Genomic DNA, 20,802 nt, shown 5'->3' with positions numbered 1-20,802 from the left:
AATTATGGATTCATTTCAAGAATGGCATCACTATCTAAAAGGTATTTTTTGTCTAATCATTATATATATGGATTATAAGAATCTCAAGTACTTCATATTACCATGAGTTTTGAATTATTTATAAGTCCGTTAAAATATGTCTTTATTAAGATTTGATTTCAAAATCACTTATTAATCCAAAAAATAATAAGATTTGTCAAATATCCTTTCTAGAAATTCTTATCTTGTACTTAAAGAAGAAGATACATCTTTTGATTAACAAAAAATAATTTTCTTAAAATTAGAGCATCTTCGAGTAATCAAATCAATATTGACTACTAATTCAACCTTTTTCAAGCAAGTTCAATCAAGTATTTTTTTTGATCTTCATGTTTATGATTTTAAAAATTATTCTTTTAAGTCTCATGAAGCTTCTAGATTTGAATTCAAGAATAATATATTCTATTTTGAAGGACAATTATATATTCTAAAAAACAAAGCACAATTATCTGTTCTTCAAGTTTGTCATAATTTTCTAGCAGTTGGATATTTTAGATATAAAAAGATTTTGGAGCTAATATCAAGAGATTTTTAGTAGCTTCAAATATAGAAGATAGTCAAAGATTTTATTTAATTATGTGATATTTATTCAAAATAAAAAATTCTTCAACATCAACCTTATGGAGTTCTTCAACTATTACCATTACCTATTCCAAAACAACCATGGTCTTTTATTTCTATAGATTTTATTACGGATCTTCAAGTCTCAAGTTCGTATGATTTTATATTCATGATAGTAGATTATTTTACCAAAATGACTTATTTTATATCATGTACAAAATTTATCACTAGTAAAGAAATAATTAGGTTTTTTTTCACAATATCTATTACTATCATGGATTACCTTAGGATATTATATTAGGTAGGGAGACTCAATTTGTAACAAGATTTTAAAGAATTCTTTTTAAGTCTCTAAAGAAAGATATAAAGCTATCTTTGACTTTTCATCCTCAAACCAATGGACAAACAAAGCATGTAAATCAAATTTTAAAGTAATATTTGACATATACTATCAACTATCAATAAGATGATTGGATAATTTTTTTTACCATAAATAAAATTTATTTATAATAACATAATACATTCTTCTATGTAATAAAAATATTTTTTTTCTTATTATAGTTATCATCTATAACTTCATACCTTTGACTTATCAAAAGTTGATAATCTTGTAGCAAAAGATTTGATGAATTGTTTATTTGAGCTACATTCAATAATGAAGGTACAACTAAAAGAAGCTCAAAAACAACAAAAGACCAATGTGGATGCCTATTATAAGGAGAAACCTTAATTCTATGTTAGTAAGAAAGTGTACTTATTTTGTTACAATATTAAGACTATAGCTACTAATGCAATAAGTAAGATTAATATATGCTTGAATTATTTTTTATTTGTAAATAAATTAATCTAATTGCTTATTGATTATATCTATTAAAATCGATAAAGATTCATCTTGTATTCCATGTATCTCTTCTTGAACCATATAAAATAATGAATATTTTAAGAAAAAAAAATGCTATCTCTTTTTATAGAAGTAGATAATAATCAAGAATTTGAAATGGAAGATGAAACAAGATCAGTTTATCTTGAGTATTTAAGATTCTTCAAATCTATAGCAACATAAAACTTCATTACAAAGTAGGACAAAATGGACCATAAAAAAATTGAACAGAAGTAAATAAAAAAGATTACTAAAGATAAAACTATATAATAAAAAAAAAAACAAAAAAAATTGAATAAAAAGATGAAAAACTAAAATCTATTAAAAAAGAAGGTCCAAAGCCATACTTGACTAGATGCCTAAAAGACCTTGATCAATTCTTTTTATACTTTTTCTATCACCATGGACTTTCTAGAATGTTCTTAGATAATTGATACCAGTTAGATAACCACCTTAAATTCTTTTTAGAAAGTTCTATGGTGGACTCCATATAGATAATCACCTTAAGCTTTTTTTAGAAGATTCTATGGTAGGTTCTATTTAGATAACCATCTTAAATTTTTTTTAGAATATTCTATGGTGGATCCTATTTAATCCATTAACATAGCCTCAATTCTAGAAACTTTCATAACTTTTCAATCATGGTTCTAATTATCTATCCTTATGTATCAACAATACAAATATTTCATCTATACCTCATTATAATTAATCTTCTTGTATTAATACAAAATGTCTTCATTTCACTTTCAATGGTATGTCCAAATTATCTTGTTACAATAGATGAGGTTTTGTGTAGGTTCCCACGTTGCATCGTGGATAGGATAACCTTTTCAAAAAACTTTGTACTAAAGTTTTTGACATTCATTGCCACAGCAAAGGTAGCGATACTCTAAAATGTTATCTACTTCATATTTTTATTGGTCATCAACTACAATTGGTGGTAGTAGTAGTTGGTATCAATCCAAAAAGTGCTTTGGCTTCGTAGAAAATTCATTCAGTTGCAAAATATGAAAGTTTGGATGGATTTGAATATGTGGCAAAAGCTTGACGTGGTATGCAACATCAAAAATCATTGTAAAAATGTGAAAAGTCTAAATCATTGAGGTACCAATTTATGGATTTTGATTGATTTTGCAAGTGGCAAGTTGGCTTTGGAGAGTAACATCTGATCACCATTTCAAAAAATCTTGTATTATCGGTGGTTATCCACATACTGCTTCTATTGATTCCATGTGGTAAAGAAGCGGTGTCATGCCTCTTATAATGCTATTGTATGTTGTTGTATAAACTCCTCTATTTTCAGGTTGTTGGTGTCAATGGCACAATGGAGAGTTGCTGGTATAATTGAATGCTGATCAATATTAAAAAAAAATAGTGAATGATCGATACTTGCTTGAATACTATCATTATAAGCAAACTCCAAAGGCATCAAATATTCATCCCAATCATTATGATGAACTAGTATAAATGTTTGTAGTATATCTTCTAAGATCTAATTTACATACTCTATTTATCCATCTATTTGGATATAAAAGATTGAAGACATGGCAAGTCACGTGCCTAGTAACTTGAATAAGACTTGTCAAAAACTTCTCATGAAGTATGGATCTTGATTTGAAATGATGACACAAGATAATCCATAATAACAAAAGATAGTATTGAAGAAGATCCATGCAAATGCTAAAGCATCAATATGTGAGTGCACTGCAACTAAGTAAATTTTTTTTGAGAATCAATTTATAAAGACAACAACAGTGGTGTGATTATGAGGTGTTTGTGGCAAACACGTAATGAGATTCATATTTGTTTGCTTTCAATATGTTCTAGATAGTAGAATTGGCTGTAATAATTCAAGAAATGCTACATTATGTACTTTATTACATTGATGTGCTTCGCAAGAATGCACAAAAGCTCAAACATCATGATCCAAACTTGCCCAAAATCATATCCTTGAGATTTGTTCTAGAATCTTCTCTCGCCCTACATGTCTAGATATTGGAATATGATATCATTTTTAAAATATGCATATTTGGAGTATAACATTATCAGGTATATAAATTTATTTTTTAAAATAGAACAAACCATTGCTAAGACCATAATCTTGATATTGTATATTATTCACATTCAGCCAATTGCTAATTATTTTAAAATAAGCATCTTGATGCATAGCTACTTTTTATTCTATTTTTTTGGTTAGATTTGAAATAATACTATTAATGGTAATATCTTTTGCCTTGTCTCTCAATTCAATCTTTAAGTCTAATTTCTGCGATAAGCTATTTGGCACAATATGTTATCACCCTTGCTTATATTTCAGTTAGATATCAAAAAACTACAACTATTCTTTTTAACAATGATGTTGTGATTTCATATTTTTGAGATACAAATCATATAGCAAGGATCGATGGTCAATCCAAATAACCATTGGTTTTTCCAACAGATAGTGTCACCACATCTTCATGGTATGTACAATCACTAATTACTCTCAATTACATGCAGAGTAATTGTGCTCTGTCTTTTTGAGCTCATATGATTTATATACCATATGATAAAGGCTCCTACCAAAATCTTGTTGAAGAATCATTCTAATAGCAAAGTTCGAAGCATCAATGTGAAGTCTATAAAGAAGATTGGGATTATATGGTTGTAATATTAGACTAGCAATAAGTACCTCCTTCAACCTATCAAAGGCACTTTGTTTCTCCAATTTCCATTCAAATAGGACACCCTTCTCTAATAGATTTGTCAATGAAGCTACAATGTTTGTAAATCGCCAAACAAAACGGTGATAAAAATCTAGCAAGGCTTAAAAATGAGTGGACTTTAGAAGCATCCTTGAAGATTGGCCAATCCTCTACTACTTTCACCTTATCTTGCTCCATGAATATACCTTCAAAGGACACTAAATACTCCAAAAGGTAACTTCCAACTTCCAAAGTTTACATTTTGATTGTTTGTAATAAAAGCAATTATCTTGTAGCTGGTGTACCACTTCTTGTAGGTGTTGCTCATGCTCTTCAGAGGTTTTACTATATAAAAGATATCATCAATAAAGACCACTACATACTTATCCAAAAGATTCCAAAATAATCTATTTATGTAACCCATGAAAGAAACTGAAGCATTGATGAGGCCAAAAAGTAAAACAAGCCATTTGAAATGTCCATAGTATGTATAAAATGTCGTCTTTTCAATATCCTCACTTACAATAGGTATTTGTCAATATCTACTTTAAATATCTAATTTATTAAAAATATCCATATATTGAAGTTGATAAAAAAGATCATCTATACATGGAAGTGGATATGTATTTTTAATAGTCTGCTTATTGGAGCCTTGATAGTTGATGCAAAGCAAAAATCTACCATTTTTTTAGGGTGCAAAGAATACATGTGCTCTCCATGGTGATGCTTGAATGAGGCTCTTCTTTAAGAATCTGTTTATTCTTTTTTGCAACTCTTCAAGTTCATTTGGTACTAGGTAATAAATTAGCCAACTTATTGGTTTGGCTCCAAGCAATAGTTCTATTTGAAAAGGGGTACCTCGATCAAAAGACATACTACTAGATAGATCAATTGGGTAGACATCTTGATATTCTTGTATGAGTTGCTTTGTCTATTCTATTCGTTCGGATGTCTTGCCCACCATTAATGGAAGATTTGGAACCACCATATATACTAATTGGTTATACTATATTTGCTTCCTCATAAAGGTCATCTCTACAAATAAGTCTTTAGTTACAGATTATTTTTTCTCTTCACTTGATGTGGAGGTATAGAGAGTCACAATGCATCCACCATCTTTAAAAGAGATTTTCCTTGCTTCTCAATTAACTTACTTATTTTCCACTTCTAGCCATAGCATACCAAGAATAACATCATAACTTAGTTTTTTTATCTTGAACATCTTTCTTAGGATATAGATGTTAGTCAATCTTAAGGTTTCTTCTTTACATGTCTCATTTAATATATTCTCTCTATTATCTACTAGGTATATATTTTCTCTCTTGACTACCTTAGTTTTAATCCCAAATCAATTGATAATTTTAGTGGAGATGTAATTTTCCGTAGAGTCTTGATCTACAAGCACCTAACACAACTATCTTCTTAATAGTCCCATTAGATGCACTAGTTGACTCTTTTTATAATTATTTGAAGCCATGCCATTTGTTTTTGAGAGATAATAGTTATTTCTAATATTGGCCCTTGGCGCCTTTATTAAAGAGCATTGTTTCTTTGCTCTATCCCATTATCAACTTGGTGAATCTTAAGAATACAAATTTGTCTTATTTATTTGATAATTGAATTTTGGCATTTTTGACAACCTCCAATCTAATGGCCTAGCTCCCAACAATAAAAATACAATCCCTTTTGTACCAATATTTGTTATCTTTGTGGTGTCAATGATCTTTGTAAGGCATCAATTTCTATTGGTATTGGTTCTTGTGCCATAGGACTTTGTGCTAAAGGTTATACTCTACAATTTTTGAAATCTATAGCATTGACCATCTCTACAATTCAAATTGTTTCTTCAAACGTTTGTAGATACGTTAGCTCTACCTCTCGCTAGCCTCCAAGTTTCAAACCTCGTATAAATCAATCCATCATCTCAAACCTTTGAAACATTATCAATTTGAAAATATAAGGATTTGAATTAAAAGATATAATCTTGCATTCACCTAGATTGTGAAAATTTTGCCAACTAATTGCATGCTATCTTTTCCACATTGATAGGCCAAAATCGATTCCTAAATTCGGTCTCAAACTCCTTCAAATCACAAAATCCATATTCAACTCTATAGCTTTGAATTCGATGTTGCCACCAAATAGCTGCCACATCTTTCAAATAGCAGATTGCATATATTATCCTTTCATTAGTATTTGTCCTAGACAGATGGAGGTATTGTCATATATTGAAGAGCCATTGACATACATCTTCTTATTTTAAAGTCTTAGAGTATATACAAGGCTTGTTCAATTTTAGCCCAGCAGATGTCATAACTTCTCAAATATAGTTTCAACTATCTATCCCTATATATCAACAATACAAATATCTTATCTATATTTTATTACAAAAGAAGTCTTAGATTCAATGTAGTATCAAAGTAGATTGAAATATCTTGTTCATTGGCAAAGATATGGTATTAGTGAACACATATAGGAGCTTATTAAGAATCTTGCAAATGCAGTAGAGAAGGTTGATACTTTTTATTGAATGCATTTATCAAAATTAAGACAAAGAATTATAAATCTTTATTATAAAAATAATTTAGTTCAAGAAAGATTGTATTTGACCTTCTTTTTTTATTTATAGTCCTAAAGAGATAAAGAACCAACAATCAATAGATTCAATTCAAGATCTATTATTTCCTAACTTATCAAATAAGATATTAGAATTGCCATAGCTTTTAAGAAAAGAAAATTTAGATGAAGATCTTTAAAAATAAGTTCTACTTCAAATAGATGGTAGAATAAAATGCATTTGGTATCATAACCTTGGAAGATATTTTTGATGTTTGGTGATTTTATTGGAGGTAGAAATAACTCTTGATGGTCTTACAAATATTTTGTTTGAAAGAAGTTGTAAAGGCCTCTACAACAACCAAATAATAGGATGGTCTTTCTACCCTAGAATGAGATATTATTAATGACTGAGAGGACCTATCAATCACCTTCAAAGGTAATAAAGATTAGAGTATCTGGCAAATATAATTTACATTTTATATTTCTTCAATATATGATAACCATTCCTTGTGGAACTCGTTCTTAGAAGAGAGAATAATATCATGGACATACATATTTACTTAAATAAGAATTATTAGATAAAAAATAAATAAAAGTAAATTTGATATTATCTTTTGTGAAGTTTTTTTGAAGCTTCATAGATACATATATGATTTTATACATGTTTATAATTAATTGATAGCTTAGAAACTTAACCGACAAATTAGCCATATATTATACATGTAGATAGCTTATCATTCAAACTAATAATGTATCTTGCATATAAAAAACTTACTTTGCAAGTTAAGACGATTGTTTTACAAATTAGACATGTAGTAGAAGTTCTATAGGACATTGCCATATAGCTCCTAATTGATAGTATGTATGGAAGCAAGAGTGAAGCCTTTGTTACTCTTATCAATGCCTTTTTAGTCTTTAGGCTTATTTCAAGTCTTTCTAGTCTTCTTGTCTTTTATAAGACCATTCCAATTTCAATACTATATTAATTTTGAGTAAATATCTATTCTTTGGAGTTACATAAGAATATTTTCAATTTTTGATTCTTTGAAATTTATGTCCTTGATACATCTCTAGATGTAAGTGATTATCTATTGATAACTTCTACCAAAATTAATTGAATATTTAAAAAAAATATTAATTATTATTGTGATATAAAGTCTTTTTTAATAAAACATATCAAGGCTATAATATTTATAAATACTTAAGTATGAAATTTATGATTTGAAGTTGTAATAATAATATAAAGTTTAAAATAAGGTATAGAGTTTAGTCTTATTTTGAGACTTATATTTAATATTCTAGGATTATCAAAGTTTAAGATCTCTATTTTTATGATATTTTCTTTTTGTAAAAAATTCTATGTTTAAATGTATCCTTCTTACTTTGAAACTTGTTGATTTAATATAAAACTCTTGAATTCCATGCTTTCTTTTCTATAATATAAACAGAAGCTTTTATAATGGTTTAAATTATAAAAGCTTTTTTTTTTGTGGTACCAATTACTTAAATTGAATTGTATCAATTTTCTTAAATTTCAACCTTGATAAATAAGTTTATAAAAACTTAGAATTTATTATCATGACTTGATTTTTTATTCTCCAACCAAATCTTTGTTATTAGCACCTTTCTAAGAATTAATTGTTATATGTAATGGCTTAAAAAATAAATTATTTTAATTAGTCTACTTTTTACATTATTAATTATAAATCTTTGACATTAGCTTCTAACTAATATCAAAATTGATTAATATATATATATATATATATATATATATTTCAATCCTTGTCGCAAGCAAGATTTTAAAATTTGATAACATTGATGGTAGACAATTGTGTTGATTATGATAAGGACTAGAATTTTATTTTTGCTATGCTTTCTTACTCACTCTCTCCAAACATAGTCCTAAGTACTTCCAGTAATGAATTTAGATTATAGAAGAGTCAAGAATTCTTTTCCATTAAAGATACAAATCAAAAATAAATATTTTTAAATAAAAATAAATCTTTAAATCTAACTTTAAAAAATTATTATAATATTAAAAATTATAAAAACTTAAATTTAATTTAATTTTTTGTAAAAAACTTCAAAAGTTTGATTTTATTCTATCAAACTTCTTTGGCATATTAATCTTTGCTTCTTTTATACTTATAACAAGAAGGCTTTATTGATTTATTTGTGAGGTTGGTCTATTTGCTTCTATTAATTGCTTAGCTTCTTGACAAAGACATTAAACTTCATTATTGACTTCAATTGTATATATGAATAGTACTTCTATTGCTGATATTGCTAATATATGAAATATTTGCTCTAAAAGTACATTTATGTTTGTAAAGATTTACAATAGCTCTTAATTTATTCTCATTTCTACCAAGTGTAGCATCAATAATTTTTTATTCTTTTATTTTTATTATAATTGGCTTTAACAAATCCATATGTAAAATTAAAGAAAGATTTTCCATAATCTTTACTATCAAATAAAAATTTCTACAAATAGTCATAGTCTATTCTTTTTAAAAAAAAATTAATGTTAAAAAAAATAATTTAAAGATAGGTAGTCTACAACAATAAGAAGTGGGACAATACACTCATTTCTAAAACACAACAAATATAACAAATTAAGACTCTTATTCAATTGTCAAAGGTATAAATATTAATAATTTTTAAAAAATAATAATACAATCTTATATTATCAAAAGTACAAAAGTAGAGAATTAAAAGATAGATATATAATCTAAAGTTAGATGTCTAATTCCAAATGTAAAAGAACTAAAAAGTCTTAAATCAAAATAAAACAAAAGAGTGATATTAATAAGAGTAAGAAAGGCCTCACTCTTGCCATTGTTTATACTATCTACTAAAGAATTATGTAGCAATGTAGTATAGGCCATATAACACATGTCTAACTTTAAAGACATGTATTAAATTTGTAAAGTAAGTTTCTAACATGTATGTTGTATATTCAATTTATAATACAAATGATTAAATATGCAAAATATGACATGCTTATTTACGAAGTTGTTAATCTATCAATTATTTATAAACACATGTATAATCTACATAGTTTATAAAAAGTTTCCAAATAAGATATAAACAACACAACCTATTTCTATTTCTACTTACTTCTACTCAGTTCTAATTATCTAAAAAACTATACTAGTAAATATGGCTATTCATTATATGTCAAATAAATTATATGAAAGTCTTTTTAGATTATAAGGCTTATATTAAAGATCTAAATTTTAAAAAAATTTAAATAACAATATATTGATATATCATTAAAGAAGTGAAAAAATAAAGAAAGTAAAGATAGATATGGAACAAAAAAATAAATTAGAATGACTATTGTATATTACAAAGAAACTAGAGAGTCATGAATTAAGATTGGAATATAAGAAAAACATTGACAAGATTGAAGATGGCCTCATTCTTATTTCTTATAAACTAATTACCATATAAACTAGTTACCAAGAAGACTTTGTAGAAGCTTCATAAGTGCCATAAAACTTGGAGTGTAAACATTACAAACTTTAATATTTTAATACGGAATCTATATTCCGACACCTCAAATTTACTATTTCCATACCTCCGTGACCGGGATTAGGACCAGGATACATATTTGGCGTACGTGAGGTTGTTAAATCACACCCCGATATCTCGTCTTGAAAAAAAAAGTAAAAAAGTGTTTTTAAGGTGAGTGATCATCACGCTTTTGTTCTTGTTGCAGGCCTCTTCATCTTCTCATGTCCTTGGCGGTTGCTCTTTTCCATCTCTTCTTGAGTTTTCCATTCCTGTTTTTGCATCGACAATAGAACCACTGCCTGAAGGAACATACTCCACGCTCGACGCCACAATGGCAGCTGTCCAAGAATTTGCCATCACTCAAGGCTATTCAGTAGTCAAAAGACGCACTACCGAGAACAGCAAGTGCTGTATTAAGTGTGATCGTGATCGACGAGAGGCACCAACTGACCTTAGATACTAGACAACACGCGACATCTTCCCGCCTCATTGATTGTCCTTTTGAACTATATGCCCGTATACTTAGGATCGATGGACAGTGGCACTTGAAAGTAAAGAATGCAGAACACAACCATGAGCCCTCGTTTGATATGTCTGGACACCCTAGAGTCAGAAGACTTAACCAGAATCAACAGGCTGCAGTACGACAGATGTTCGTTGCTGGAGTCCCTCCTCAAAGTACCCTCACAACACTGCGACAAGCTGATCCTGATTTATCTGCCATTGCACGTAATATTTACAATGAACGAGCAACGGCGCGACGCGAAAGTCTTAGAGGACGTACTCCTATAGAAGCAATTCTTGATGAATTTAGAGAAGTCAAATACTATTACGATCACCACAGCGACACCGAGAACCATATCATACAACTGTTCTGGGCACATCCTCTATCCATTCGCCTCGCAAAGACATATTCAACAGTTATCCAGATGGATTGCACATACAAGACCAACACGTTTCGTATGCCAATGTTACATGTTGTGGGAATGACTCCTTTCAACAGTACCTTTACTATCTGTTTAATATTTCTTAAAGAAGAAAAAACGATTGACTATATATGGACACTACGGCGATTGCATACAATATTTGTGATCACGGTTTTACCCTGCACTATCGCCACTGATCAAGAATTAATCCTCATGAATGCTTTAGAACAAATCTTCAGCACCTCAGCGCATCTCCTCTGTGTGTGGCATATTCAAAAGAACGCGACTGTAAACTGTTAATTGGCTTTCATTAATGGAGATGAGTGGATGAGCTTCCTTCAAGAATAGGCTCAAGTATGTCATGTACCTATTATACATCTCTCCGTGCTAGCATATTTTCTGATCATACAGTGACTACTTACAGATCTGCCGATCCGAAACCAGTGAGATATATGCGCAGAGATGGGGGGAGTTTAGCGCCAAATATGCAACAAAACCCACAGTCTTGGAATACATACGCACCACTTGGATTCCTTATAAAGAGAGATTTATTTCTGCATGGGCAAACCAATGTCTCCACTTTGGCGATGTTAACACTTCAAGAGTTGAAGGAGCTCACTCTGCTACAGTCAAAAGTTACCTAAAGCTGTCCACTTTGGATCTACGCTACGATTTTCAACGCTTAAAGCTGGCACTGGAAAATCAACGGAAGGAATTTGAAGCTAAACTATCAGTTGAACGTATGCGGGTATATCACCACTATGATATTCCTTTCTAACAAGAGGTGGTAGAACGAGTTCCTTCGTTTGCACTAAATGAAGTGCACAAGCAGTTGGTGATCGCAAAACGGCCGTCAACCAAAGCAAATCCTCTGTGCACTAGCGGATTCACAACATCTATGGGCCTGCCTTGTGCACACACTCTTTGAGCAGGGCTAGCCACCAACCAAATTCTGCATCTCGAGGATTTCCATTCCCACTGGAAGCTTACAAACCCCACACCTGCGACCATACATATCCTTCTCAGTGAACCTCCAGAACCTGCAACCCTTGAACCCCTATTGGCATCAATCAATGCGACCTACCAACAATTAGCTCCACACCAACAGCAAGCTACACTCTCTCAACTATCACAGTTGTCCAATCAAACAAGGGAAGTTCCCACCAATCCAGCCGTAGCTCGCACCCGAGGCCGGCCACAAGGATCCAGCAATAGGGAAGGATCTAGTACCCGTAGAAATCCCTCTGCTTTTGAAAGAATTGGAAGGATCCAGAGACATTGTAGGGAATGTGGGAGTACTGAGCATGATCGTCTGCGTTGTCCGGATGTGGTGCGTGAATAATTCTTGTAGATTAATAACAGTGGTTGCATTGATAAATCAGTCTCGTCTGCAATGTTGTTTCCGCGGTTGCCAAAGTATCCAAAGGGCGGAATGAGCTCAAAGAAGTACCTCTAGATAGCGTTCCATTGTATGGCAAATGCAGCTCCTTTGTGAGTGCATGCTCAATGTGAAATAGTAATTGCTACTAAGACGAAATGAGGAATGGAGAAGGGTATAGTTTCTAAATAGAAGTGGAACAGATGAATGACAGCCTAGTTACTGTCTAAGTATGTGCGAGATCTCGCCTGCAACGAGATATAAGCACGCGGCTCAGTATGTATGAGATCTTTCCTGTATCATGCAAAGAGAGAGAATTCTGGTGATGTGATTGCCAAATATGTATCCTGGTCCTGATCCCAGTCACGGAGGTGTGGGAATAGTAATTTTGGGGTGTCAGAATATCAATTCCCTTTTAATATTTTGGGCATTTTTTTATATTTCTACTACTTCTTTTAGCATTTTAACATTCTTAAAATATAATATTTTTATGTATCCCTTATATACATAATGTTTCATTTTATTTAAAGATATTTTATATAATTTAAATATGATTAAATTTTATTAAAAAATGATATATTATTATTATTATTATTATTAAAGTTTTTAATGTAGATTTAAAATTGATAATTTTATTTTATGAAGATCAATAGTTTCTTTAGCTTAGAAATACATTTCTCGAATTTTTAGTTAAACTTTATCAAAACATATTAATATCAGTTCTTTTATTTTTAGTTTAGAATTCCAATTTTTAGTATTTTGTTGCATTATTGATCTTTGAACCGTGATATTATTTCATATTAATTTTTATTATTTTTATATATTTTAATTTAAAAATAAAATATTTTTTAATCTAAGCTAATTGTATTATTGATATTATTATTATTATTATTATTTATTATTATTATTATTATTATACAAGTTGTATAACACAAGATATTACATGCTAGTGTAGATATCTAAAGATATCAAAAGTTTTCATAAAATTATTTTAGAAATTATTATGGACATGTAAAAATTATTAGTTTTTATAAGTTATAAGTGTTTAAATATATGATTTAATATTTTTTTTATTTTTATTGTTATTGTTACTGTTGTAGCAATACTTAATTAATTATTTTTTAAAGTAATAGAAGGGTATTGAATGTATCAAAGATTTGTAACTTCTGCACTTATTAGATAGAATTGGTGTTGTTTGATTTATTTGTATTAAAGATTGCACCATACATTTGTAAGATGGATTTTAGTAAGATGATTGCATCTTGTTGTATGATGATTTTAATATTTTTATTTAAGTGTCAGTGCTTTAGAAAACATTAAATAAAAATGACTTATGTTTTATTTTAGTAGAATTCTATATATAAAGATATTGAAGGTTTTTGTGTACATTGGACAAAAATTGATATTAATTTGTTGTTATGCTTTAGTAGATTAATTGTGTATATATATATATATATATATATATATATATTGCACCATCTTTCTATATTTGTTGATAATGAGTCTTTATAAATATGTTTATTTATAATATTCAATCCAATGCTTAAATATTAGATTTTTTTTCTTAAACTTTTTTTTTTTTATCAAAACTACATTTTGACATCAAGTGCTATAGAATTTTCAAATATATAAAAAAATTAAGATAATTTTCTCAGTGCATTTTAACTATTTTAGTAAAAATGATATTATTTGTATGTTTTATAAGTTATCATGTCTATTCAAGTATTATTGTTATTATTATTTTTTATGTATATTTTCAAGTACGTTTTTTTTGATATGTACATATATATATATGATGTTTATAAAATTAAAATGTAATTGCAATTTCAAAACACATTACGTGGTTGTTTCTATTTTATTGTCACACAATGTACGCTCTAAGTTAACCTTCATTTCTTTTTTCCTGCTATGTATCTTATACTGTTTTAAGTAATTTTATTGTCGTGACTTTTAAAAAAATTACATATACCATATAAATCGATGAAGCAACTTGCATTGAATGTTGTTGTAATTTTGTTGTTTCAAGAATATCTTTTCTCTAGTGTATGAATCCTCTCTCATTGTTATAGAGTTCTACACCTGCTTGGAACAAAAAAACATGATTCATCAACATTCATTGAATTGCTGTGTGTTGTCACCATTGTTAAGAAAGATGAAGCAACTCTGGATTAAATCCAAGGTTGGTAAGCGCAGTATCATTCCAAACAAGTTCTCTCTCCCTCTGCACTTCTTTTTATCTCCAACACCTACATGTTGCATGTGAATGTTTTCATTGCCTGGAAAGCACATGAAATGTGTAGCATTGCATGTCTCCCCAATTGGAGTCCGGGATGCAGCTCACACTTCTCTGGTCATGAACCTATGCTTTTGTGCAGGTGGGTTTGTGCTTCACAAAGGGCCACTTTGTTGATTTCATTTCTGTATGTTACTTCTTTGTGTGTGGTCTGGAGATTTGGTAAGTGAAGAGCATCTATTATGTTGAGAAAAGCTGTGGAGAGAGGAGGAGGTGGCCGCGGCGGTGGAGCCTTGGGAGGAGGCGACTTCGCTACGTAACGGCAGCGAGCGTGATGAATGCTTCGGAAACGCACTCCATTTCGCTGGCGCAATGAGTCGTGCTGCGACGGCGCGGCGCATCATGTTCCCGCTTTCAAGCGTAACGCTCCCCTTCGGATGGCATTGGCATCGGCTAGCCATCCTTACGTGGAGGAGCATCTACCGGAAAGGCGAGAGTGATGATGCCAGCCCAAGGGCGTGTGTAGGGCGAGGACCACACGCTTTCACCTTATCCTATCGGCAGCTTTTTGGCAACACCCTCTCTCAGCTCAGGATTCCACTTCGGACTCAAGTATCTGCAAACCGACACTGTTCGATCGCGTTTTCGAGTTTGATGCTGCTGCCACTGCCCCCCCCAGAAAGTTGCGCATAACTTCGTGTGATACCGTGCTTAATTTGTCGATCAAACTAGTTCGGACGTCATGGCGGGACTTGCTGCCGCGAATTCGATTGTGGGCTCTTGCGCCTCGTTGGTTGGGGAGTGCATTGCCGCCCCCGCCCCCGCTGCTGCCGCCTCCGTCCAGGCATGTACGCTGTTTTGGAGCTGAATCGACTTGTCAATGAAATTTGATATTTTTTAGGATTGTAACTACGTGAGGTGTGGGCAGAAGCACACAATGCGGGTCACAATATTTTGGGATGCTCGCAATAAATCTGGGCTTTTATCAACTCTAATGACAGGCTCAAGCAATTTGAATCGCATGAATCCTCGTTGAATTTCACTGAACGTATTAAAGTAACAGTTGTATGGTACAGTCGATACGTGCTGCTGCAAGGACATTCCCGTTCAACGCAGAATTGAGAATCTCCTTGTACGTTCTGAATGTGGCTAGTTGTCCAAATAGTTGATGTTCATGTTTGTGGAATGGTGCCTACATTGGCAGTGCGTAAAAGCTGATGTATCCTGTTATGTTTGCAGATGGGACCTGTGAGGTGCGCCGCGAGATCTGACGCTGAGATCGTCAACAGGCGCTCCATGATCGCGGCCGCTGCTGCCTCCGTGTTGGCGATCGCCACCCCGGCTTTTGCAGTAACGGAGGGCACACCTCAGAAGGCCGGCACGGGCCTGCAGTACGACGGACCCAAGAAGGGTTCCAAGGAGGCGAAGAAGACCTACGCCAGCATCTGCGTGTCTCAGCCTACCGCCTCCATCTGCCACGGTTAAGTAATCTAGCGGTGCTGCCTAATGTTCGGATACTGGGATCAATGTAGATCTTTGCCAAGGGAATTGGTTTGCAGCTCTAAATTGTATCTTAACTCCATTCCAATATGCAGCCTTGTTACTTGCAATGTGATCCTCAGAGTTGGTTGATGAATGTATCGAGTCAGGCTGCGACCACACTGAATTCGGCCAACCTAGTGAGCTATTCGTCATGCATAAATATCACGCATTGTTTGTTGACTAGTTTTTCTAGCCCTAGGAATGCAGAAGGGTTGAATCGAAAACCCCATTGTGTTCTGCTTCCTTGAAGGATTGTAATGAGACTTGTTACCCATGCAGAGAGTTGAATTGTTGAATGCTCTACCATTCTGCTTGAGCAACCTGCTGCGGAGAGGGGTAAACATTGTTTCATCACAGTAGGGTTGAATGAGCTTAAAACAAAACCAATTGAGAGTTGCATTACAATACGGTCGAGAAATCTTGAGTTTCTGTTCCTCACGAAAAATGGAATACATCTAGAGTCCATAGAAAAGGCACCACTCGGCTTTCTAATACCATTAGAGTACCACTGATAATGTCTCAAACAATGCTACTTGAACAGCGACCAGGTTGTCTGTTGCATTGAGGTTGCGCATCGCAGTACACAATGTAGCATGAAAATCCAGAACGCAGTGGATGTATACCAAACCGCAAACTTGCATTGTGACTGTAGTCTGTAAATGAGATGAAACGGCATCGACACATACTACATTACCAGAATAATATTTAATCTATTAATTCTGAACTTTCGTAATCACCTGGCTTTGCCGTTAAAGCTGTGCTACGAATTGAGTTGTGATTACTGCTGACAGTGAGTGAGCGAATTGAGTTGTGGTCTTGACTCTCAGGTACGACTCTGACATTAGCTTCCTAACGAAGGACGTCAGGAGAGTAACTACGCACCAAACTATCCTACGGAATGATCTGGATATTCATGGGTACGGGAAGAAGGAAAACTTGAAAACGTGCTAACAGTAGCTGATTGTTCACTCACAGCGACAGGTAGAAGCGTGTGTGTGTTCGCAGAATCGAAAGTAGACATAGAGCCTAGGTAAAAGGGTTCAGAAATTGCTAAAAGGCCGTCAAAATAACTGTTGAGATGTAATTGGGCTGTCTGATTACTCATCCAACTAGAAATAGGTTGCATTGCTGATGCATTGTTGAGAAGTTGGTGGTTCATGAGCCGCTCTTCTGCCAAATTCGCCTTTTCTTCCCACAATGTGTCTACATCCAACAGTCCACATGATCCGCGACCCATGCTTGGCATCACAAAGCTTGAATTTTCCATTTCGGGTAGTGAAGGTAGTACCTGCTCATTGACATCGTCATTTGCTTCAGCAACCGATTGAAACCAAATTCGTGTGTTTTTAATCACAGTAAAATGGCAAAATTCATGCCGTCTTAAGAAGCAGTGAGAAGGGCGACCCAACGACTGTAAACACTTCTCTGTGTCTTCACGCATGATCAAACATTTTGCTTCAGAGTACGTGACAGTGAACGGTCAGCCTGTTTTTAGTTAGATGAGTAACCAGACTGTCAGTGGACAGAAAACAATCAGCGAGGCTGTTTGAGAGCACTGCCTACTGTCTGCTGTTTTGAGAGTACTGTATACTGTGTATTTTTTCAGTTATGAAATATCCAATAGGATTTTTGCTTTTGACTAAGCAACCTCGATCCACTACCTTAGAGTATTCATTGGAAGCTTGATCTTACCTCTTCGACGTTGGAGCTGCTTCGCACTTTGCCTGATGCCCTTTGCACACTTGGGCTCTTATGGAGTATTCGACAAAGTACCCAATCATCCAACTGCACATTTTACGACGACCATGCTTCAGTATAATCACATGGCATTGGACCGTTACAGGTCAGCCATTGGTGAACCGCAGGTCCTATATCTTAGGACAGAGGTCTCAACATGATAATTCGGTGGCAAGATAACGAAACTCGAAGCTTCGTTTTCGGAGAGATTTGATGAAATTCATTTATCTTTAAAAAAAAAACATCATTATTCGTAAAAGCCCGCGACAAATGACGTAAACTTAAGAATCCTTCAAAGTGCATATTATGCATGATAATTTTCTGATACGTACTCTCAAAGAGTCTGGCTTTCTGTGAATGCTTGAAGGGGAGCACATGCCATTAGCAAGGCGATATTCATGCATGACCCAGGCAGTCTTCACACCCTTGGGTGCTCGACCCTTGTAAAAGACCAACGCTTTTTTCACCCCAATTTTTTGCAGTGTCCCACGGGAAGCTTTGTGCACTGGTCGATCTGTGCCCGTGGCTTTCCAGTATCCGGAAGCTGCAGCTCGGTTAGGGCGAGCTCCATTTGGGTATTTCCTGTCTCTTGGGCTGAAAAAATACCACTCTCCTTCTCCAAAAATAGCCTTGCCTGCAAATCAAAGTAGAGAATCGATTCTTTTAATTTATACGCTCTTGAACTTTTACAGATTCCCGGAAAATCAGTAGGCCGCTCTGCTATGTTTCAACAAATTTGACCCTTCCGAAATTAAGCTCACAATAAAAGTTGCAAAAGGGATTAGCCGAAATCCTCGGTATTAATTTAATTTAATTCGATTTAACATGTTTGCTTCTTTACTCAATTGCCTCAAAACCTCGAATCATTAATATGCGTGTTCACATATTCAATTATATAAGTCGGTACTACCAGTAAGTGAAGTGGCTGAGAGATCTTGACACAAATCGTAATCAATATGACATACTTTTCTAGAATCTCCTCAAGAAAATTTATTTACGCACATGCAAATGAAAAGCCTATAGGTTGAACTATTCATCATCGGAACTGATTAAAATTCAGAAAATTTAGTCCGACATTGTTTGGTATACAGAAAGTTCATGCAACATCTGCTAGTCTTCATTTGTAAGACTTGATTGAAATTTACGTACTGAAAAATAAAATCAATGATTACGGGCGCTGTTAGTTTGCAGAATGATGTCCGGATTCGAGTTAGGAGCTCACCTGGAAGGTCCCAAGGGTCGAATTTGTAGAGATCAAGCTCGGTGATAACAGGGATGGAGAACATCTCTGATTCTGCCTTCCGCCAAAGATAATGCAGCACAAGCTCCTCGTCTGTAGGGTGGAACCTAAAACCAGGCGGCAATTCTATCTCTGATAGTGGCACGTTCGACGAGGAAGCCATGATCACCATTTACCAACCGAGTCACATGAGGTTTCTAGCAACCCCCCGTGTATGCACAAATCTTTAGCTTTATCCTTCTTTTAGTTTTGTGTTATTGCTAATCATGTTCAGTTTGCCTCAGCACTTCAAAGAGGTAAGCTAAGAGATCTTTTCAGATCTAGCTACTTTTAACCTGTCTACACGGCGATGTCACAGAGATTCCTCACTGACCTCGCACGCACTTCATGCCCGATTCCACTGAATGGTTCGGAAATTGCTCAGTAAGTAGCCGAAATCTTCTTGAATACAGACGCAACCAGGCTCTTTTCCAGCCAAATATAGAGGGAAGTAAAATCTGCAGAGTTTAGATTTCAAATTTGCTGCACCATCATTTAATGTATCCTTGAAGCAAAAATGAGAGTATAGTCTAATTCCAAATCCAGAGCGCTACTTGATACTTGATACTTGTCCCCCAGGTGCTTTAGCTGTTGCCTAATAAGAATTTTCCCTCTGCAAATAAGATTCACAAACTTGTTCCGTTTGATAATCCCTCACCTCTGAAATCTGCATCTAGAAATGAACAAGTGAGCATGTAGCACAACTTCACAGATGCAACTCCACGCCGACACCTAGAATCACTATTTCCTCCTCAATATCCGCTTTAAAATATCCTTTAAAATATCCTAAAGCAGAATACGATATTCTAAATAATCCTGATCCTAGCCATTCAGATGTTTAATTCTTACTACGGAATAACGTATATGTCAAGCAGAAATAGCTGAATACACCACACTCTGCAAACCAACTCAAATGCCAAAGACTCCACACCTTTACACCGGAATCTCTCTGTACATGAGGAGTAGCAACATACAGTAGCCAACAAAGGAGGAAACGTTAACTGTAGTTTAGGTTCAAGCACATCGACACATGTAGACTATGGAACTCAGCTGCAGTAGTAGGGTTATTATCATACATAGCTTGGGAGTACGAGGTCTTGGCGTCATCATCATCAGCCCGTCCCCTCTTCAATGGATGGAGCTACATGTACGATTTCTTACTCTTTAATAACGGGTGGTAAGCTGGATCACATGATGCAAAAAGCAAAGGCGATCGGTTTTCAAGGGAGAGCTAACCAGTGCAGCTCACTGTCATGAGGTCGAGGGACCAGGCTTCAGACGTGCACAAGCAAAATTAACAATTTCATGACCAGCATAAAGTCATTAAAGTGGATGTTTCTAATGGTATCAGAGATGACAAGTAAGAAGAGCCATGATTCATGAGCCCTTTCTTCATTACATACGATTCATTTGAGCTGTTTCTTTGGGAAATTTGGAAGTAGATTAGAGTAACGGTAGAGGGATG

The 20,802-nt window shown here is 33.6% G+C and overlaps 3 protein-coding genes across 5 annotated transcripts; 1 reads left to right on the top strand and 2 right to left on the bottom strand.

The window, feature by feature from the left end:
* Positions 1-11,698: 11,698 nt before the first annotated feature.
* On the bottom strand, positions 11,699-12,822 carry LOC112282659 (uncharacterized). Of its 2 annotated transcripts, none has more exons than XM_024520573.3 (2): positions 12,333-12,822; positions 11,699-12,169 (listed from the first exon to the last, which is right to left on the bottom strand). In XM_024520573.3, the coding sequence occupies exons 1-2, from the start codon at positions 12,472-12,474 to the stop codon at positions 11,943-11,945; spliced, it is 369 nt and encodes a 122-aa protein (XP_024376341.1). In that variant the 5' UTR covers positions 12,475-12,822; the 3' UTR covers positions 11,699-11,942. The 2 variants fall into 2 exon arrangements, with proteins under 2 accessions (XP_024376341.1, XP_073390245.1); XM_073534144.2 differs by having other exon boundaries at positions 12,399-12,814.
* Positions 12,823-15,430: 2,608 nt separating this feature from the next.
* LOC112282660 (photosystem II 5 kDa protein, chloroplastic) lies at positions 15,431-16,389 on the top strand. The gene is made up of 2 exons (XM_024520574.3): positions 15,431-15,623; positions 16,019-16,389. The coding sequence occupies exons 1-2, from the start codon at positions 15,522-15,524 to the stop codon at positions 16,262-16,264; spliced, it is 348 nt and encodes a 115-aa protein (XP_024376342.1). The 5' UTR covers positions 15,431-15,521; the 3' UTR covers positions 16,265-16,389.
* Positions 16,390-16,730: 341 nt separating this feature from the next.
* On the bottom strand, positions 16,731-20,432 carry LOC112282657 (protein ATAF2). Of its 2 annotated transcripts, none has more exons than XM_073534143.2 (5): positions 20,414-20,432; positions 19,281-20,004; positions 18,391-18,692; positions 18,014-18,106; positions 16,731-17,609 (listed from the first exon to the last, which is right to left on the bottom strand). In XM_073534143.2, the coding sequence occupies exons 2-5, from the start codon at positions 19,468-19,470 to the stop codon at positions 17,208-17,210; spliced, it is 987 nt and encodes a 328-aa protein (XP_073390244.1). In that variant the 5' UTR covers positions 19,471-20,004; positions 20,414-20,432; the 3' UTR covers positions 16,731-17,207. The 2 variants fall into 2 exon arrangements, with proteins under 2 accessions (XP_073390244.1, XP_073390243.1); XM_073534142.2 differs by lacking the exon at positions 20,414-20,432 and adding an exon at positions 20,269-20,402.
* Between the last annotated feature and the right edge of the window lie 370 nt (positions 20,433-20,802).

This window comes from Physcomitrium patens, chromosome 5 (assembly GCF_059467195.1).
Source record: "Physcomitrium patens ecotype Gransden chromosome 5, ASM5946719v1, whole genome shotgun sequence".
Taxonomy (NCBI): Eukaryota; Viridiplantae; Streptophyta; class Bryopsida; order Funariales; family Funariaceae; genus Physcomitrium; species Physcomitrium patens.
This window is presented reverse-complemented; position numbering and strand designations above follow the sequence as displayed.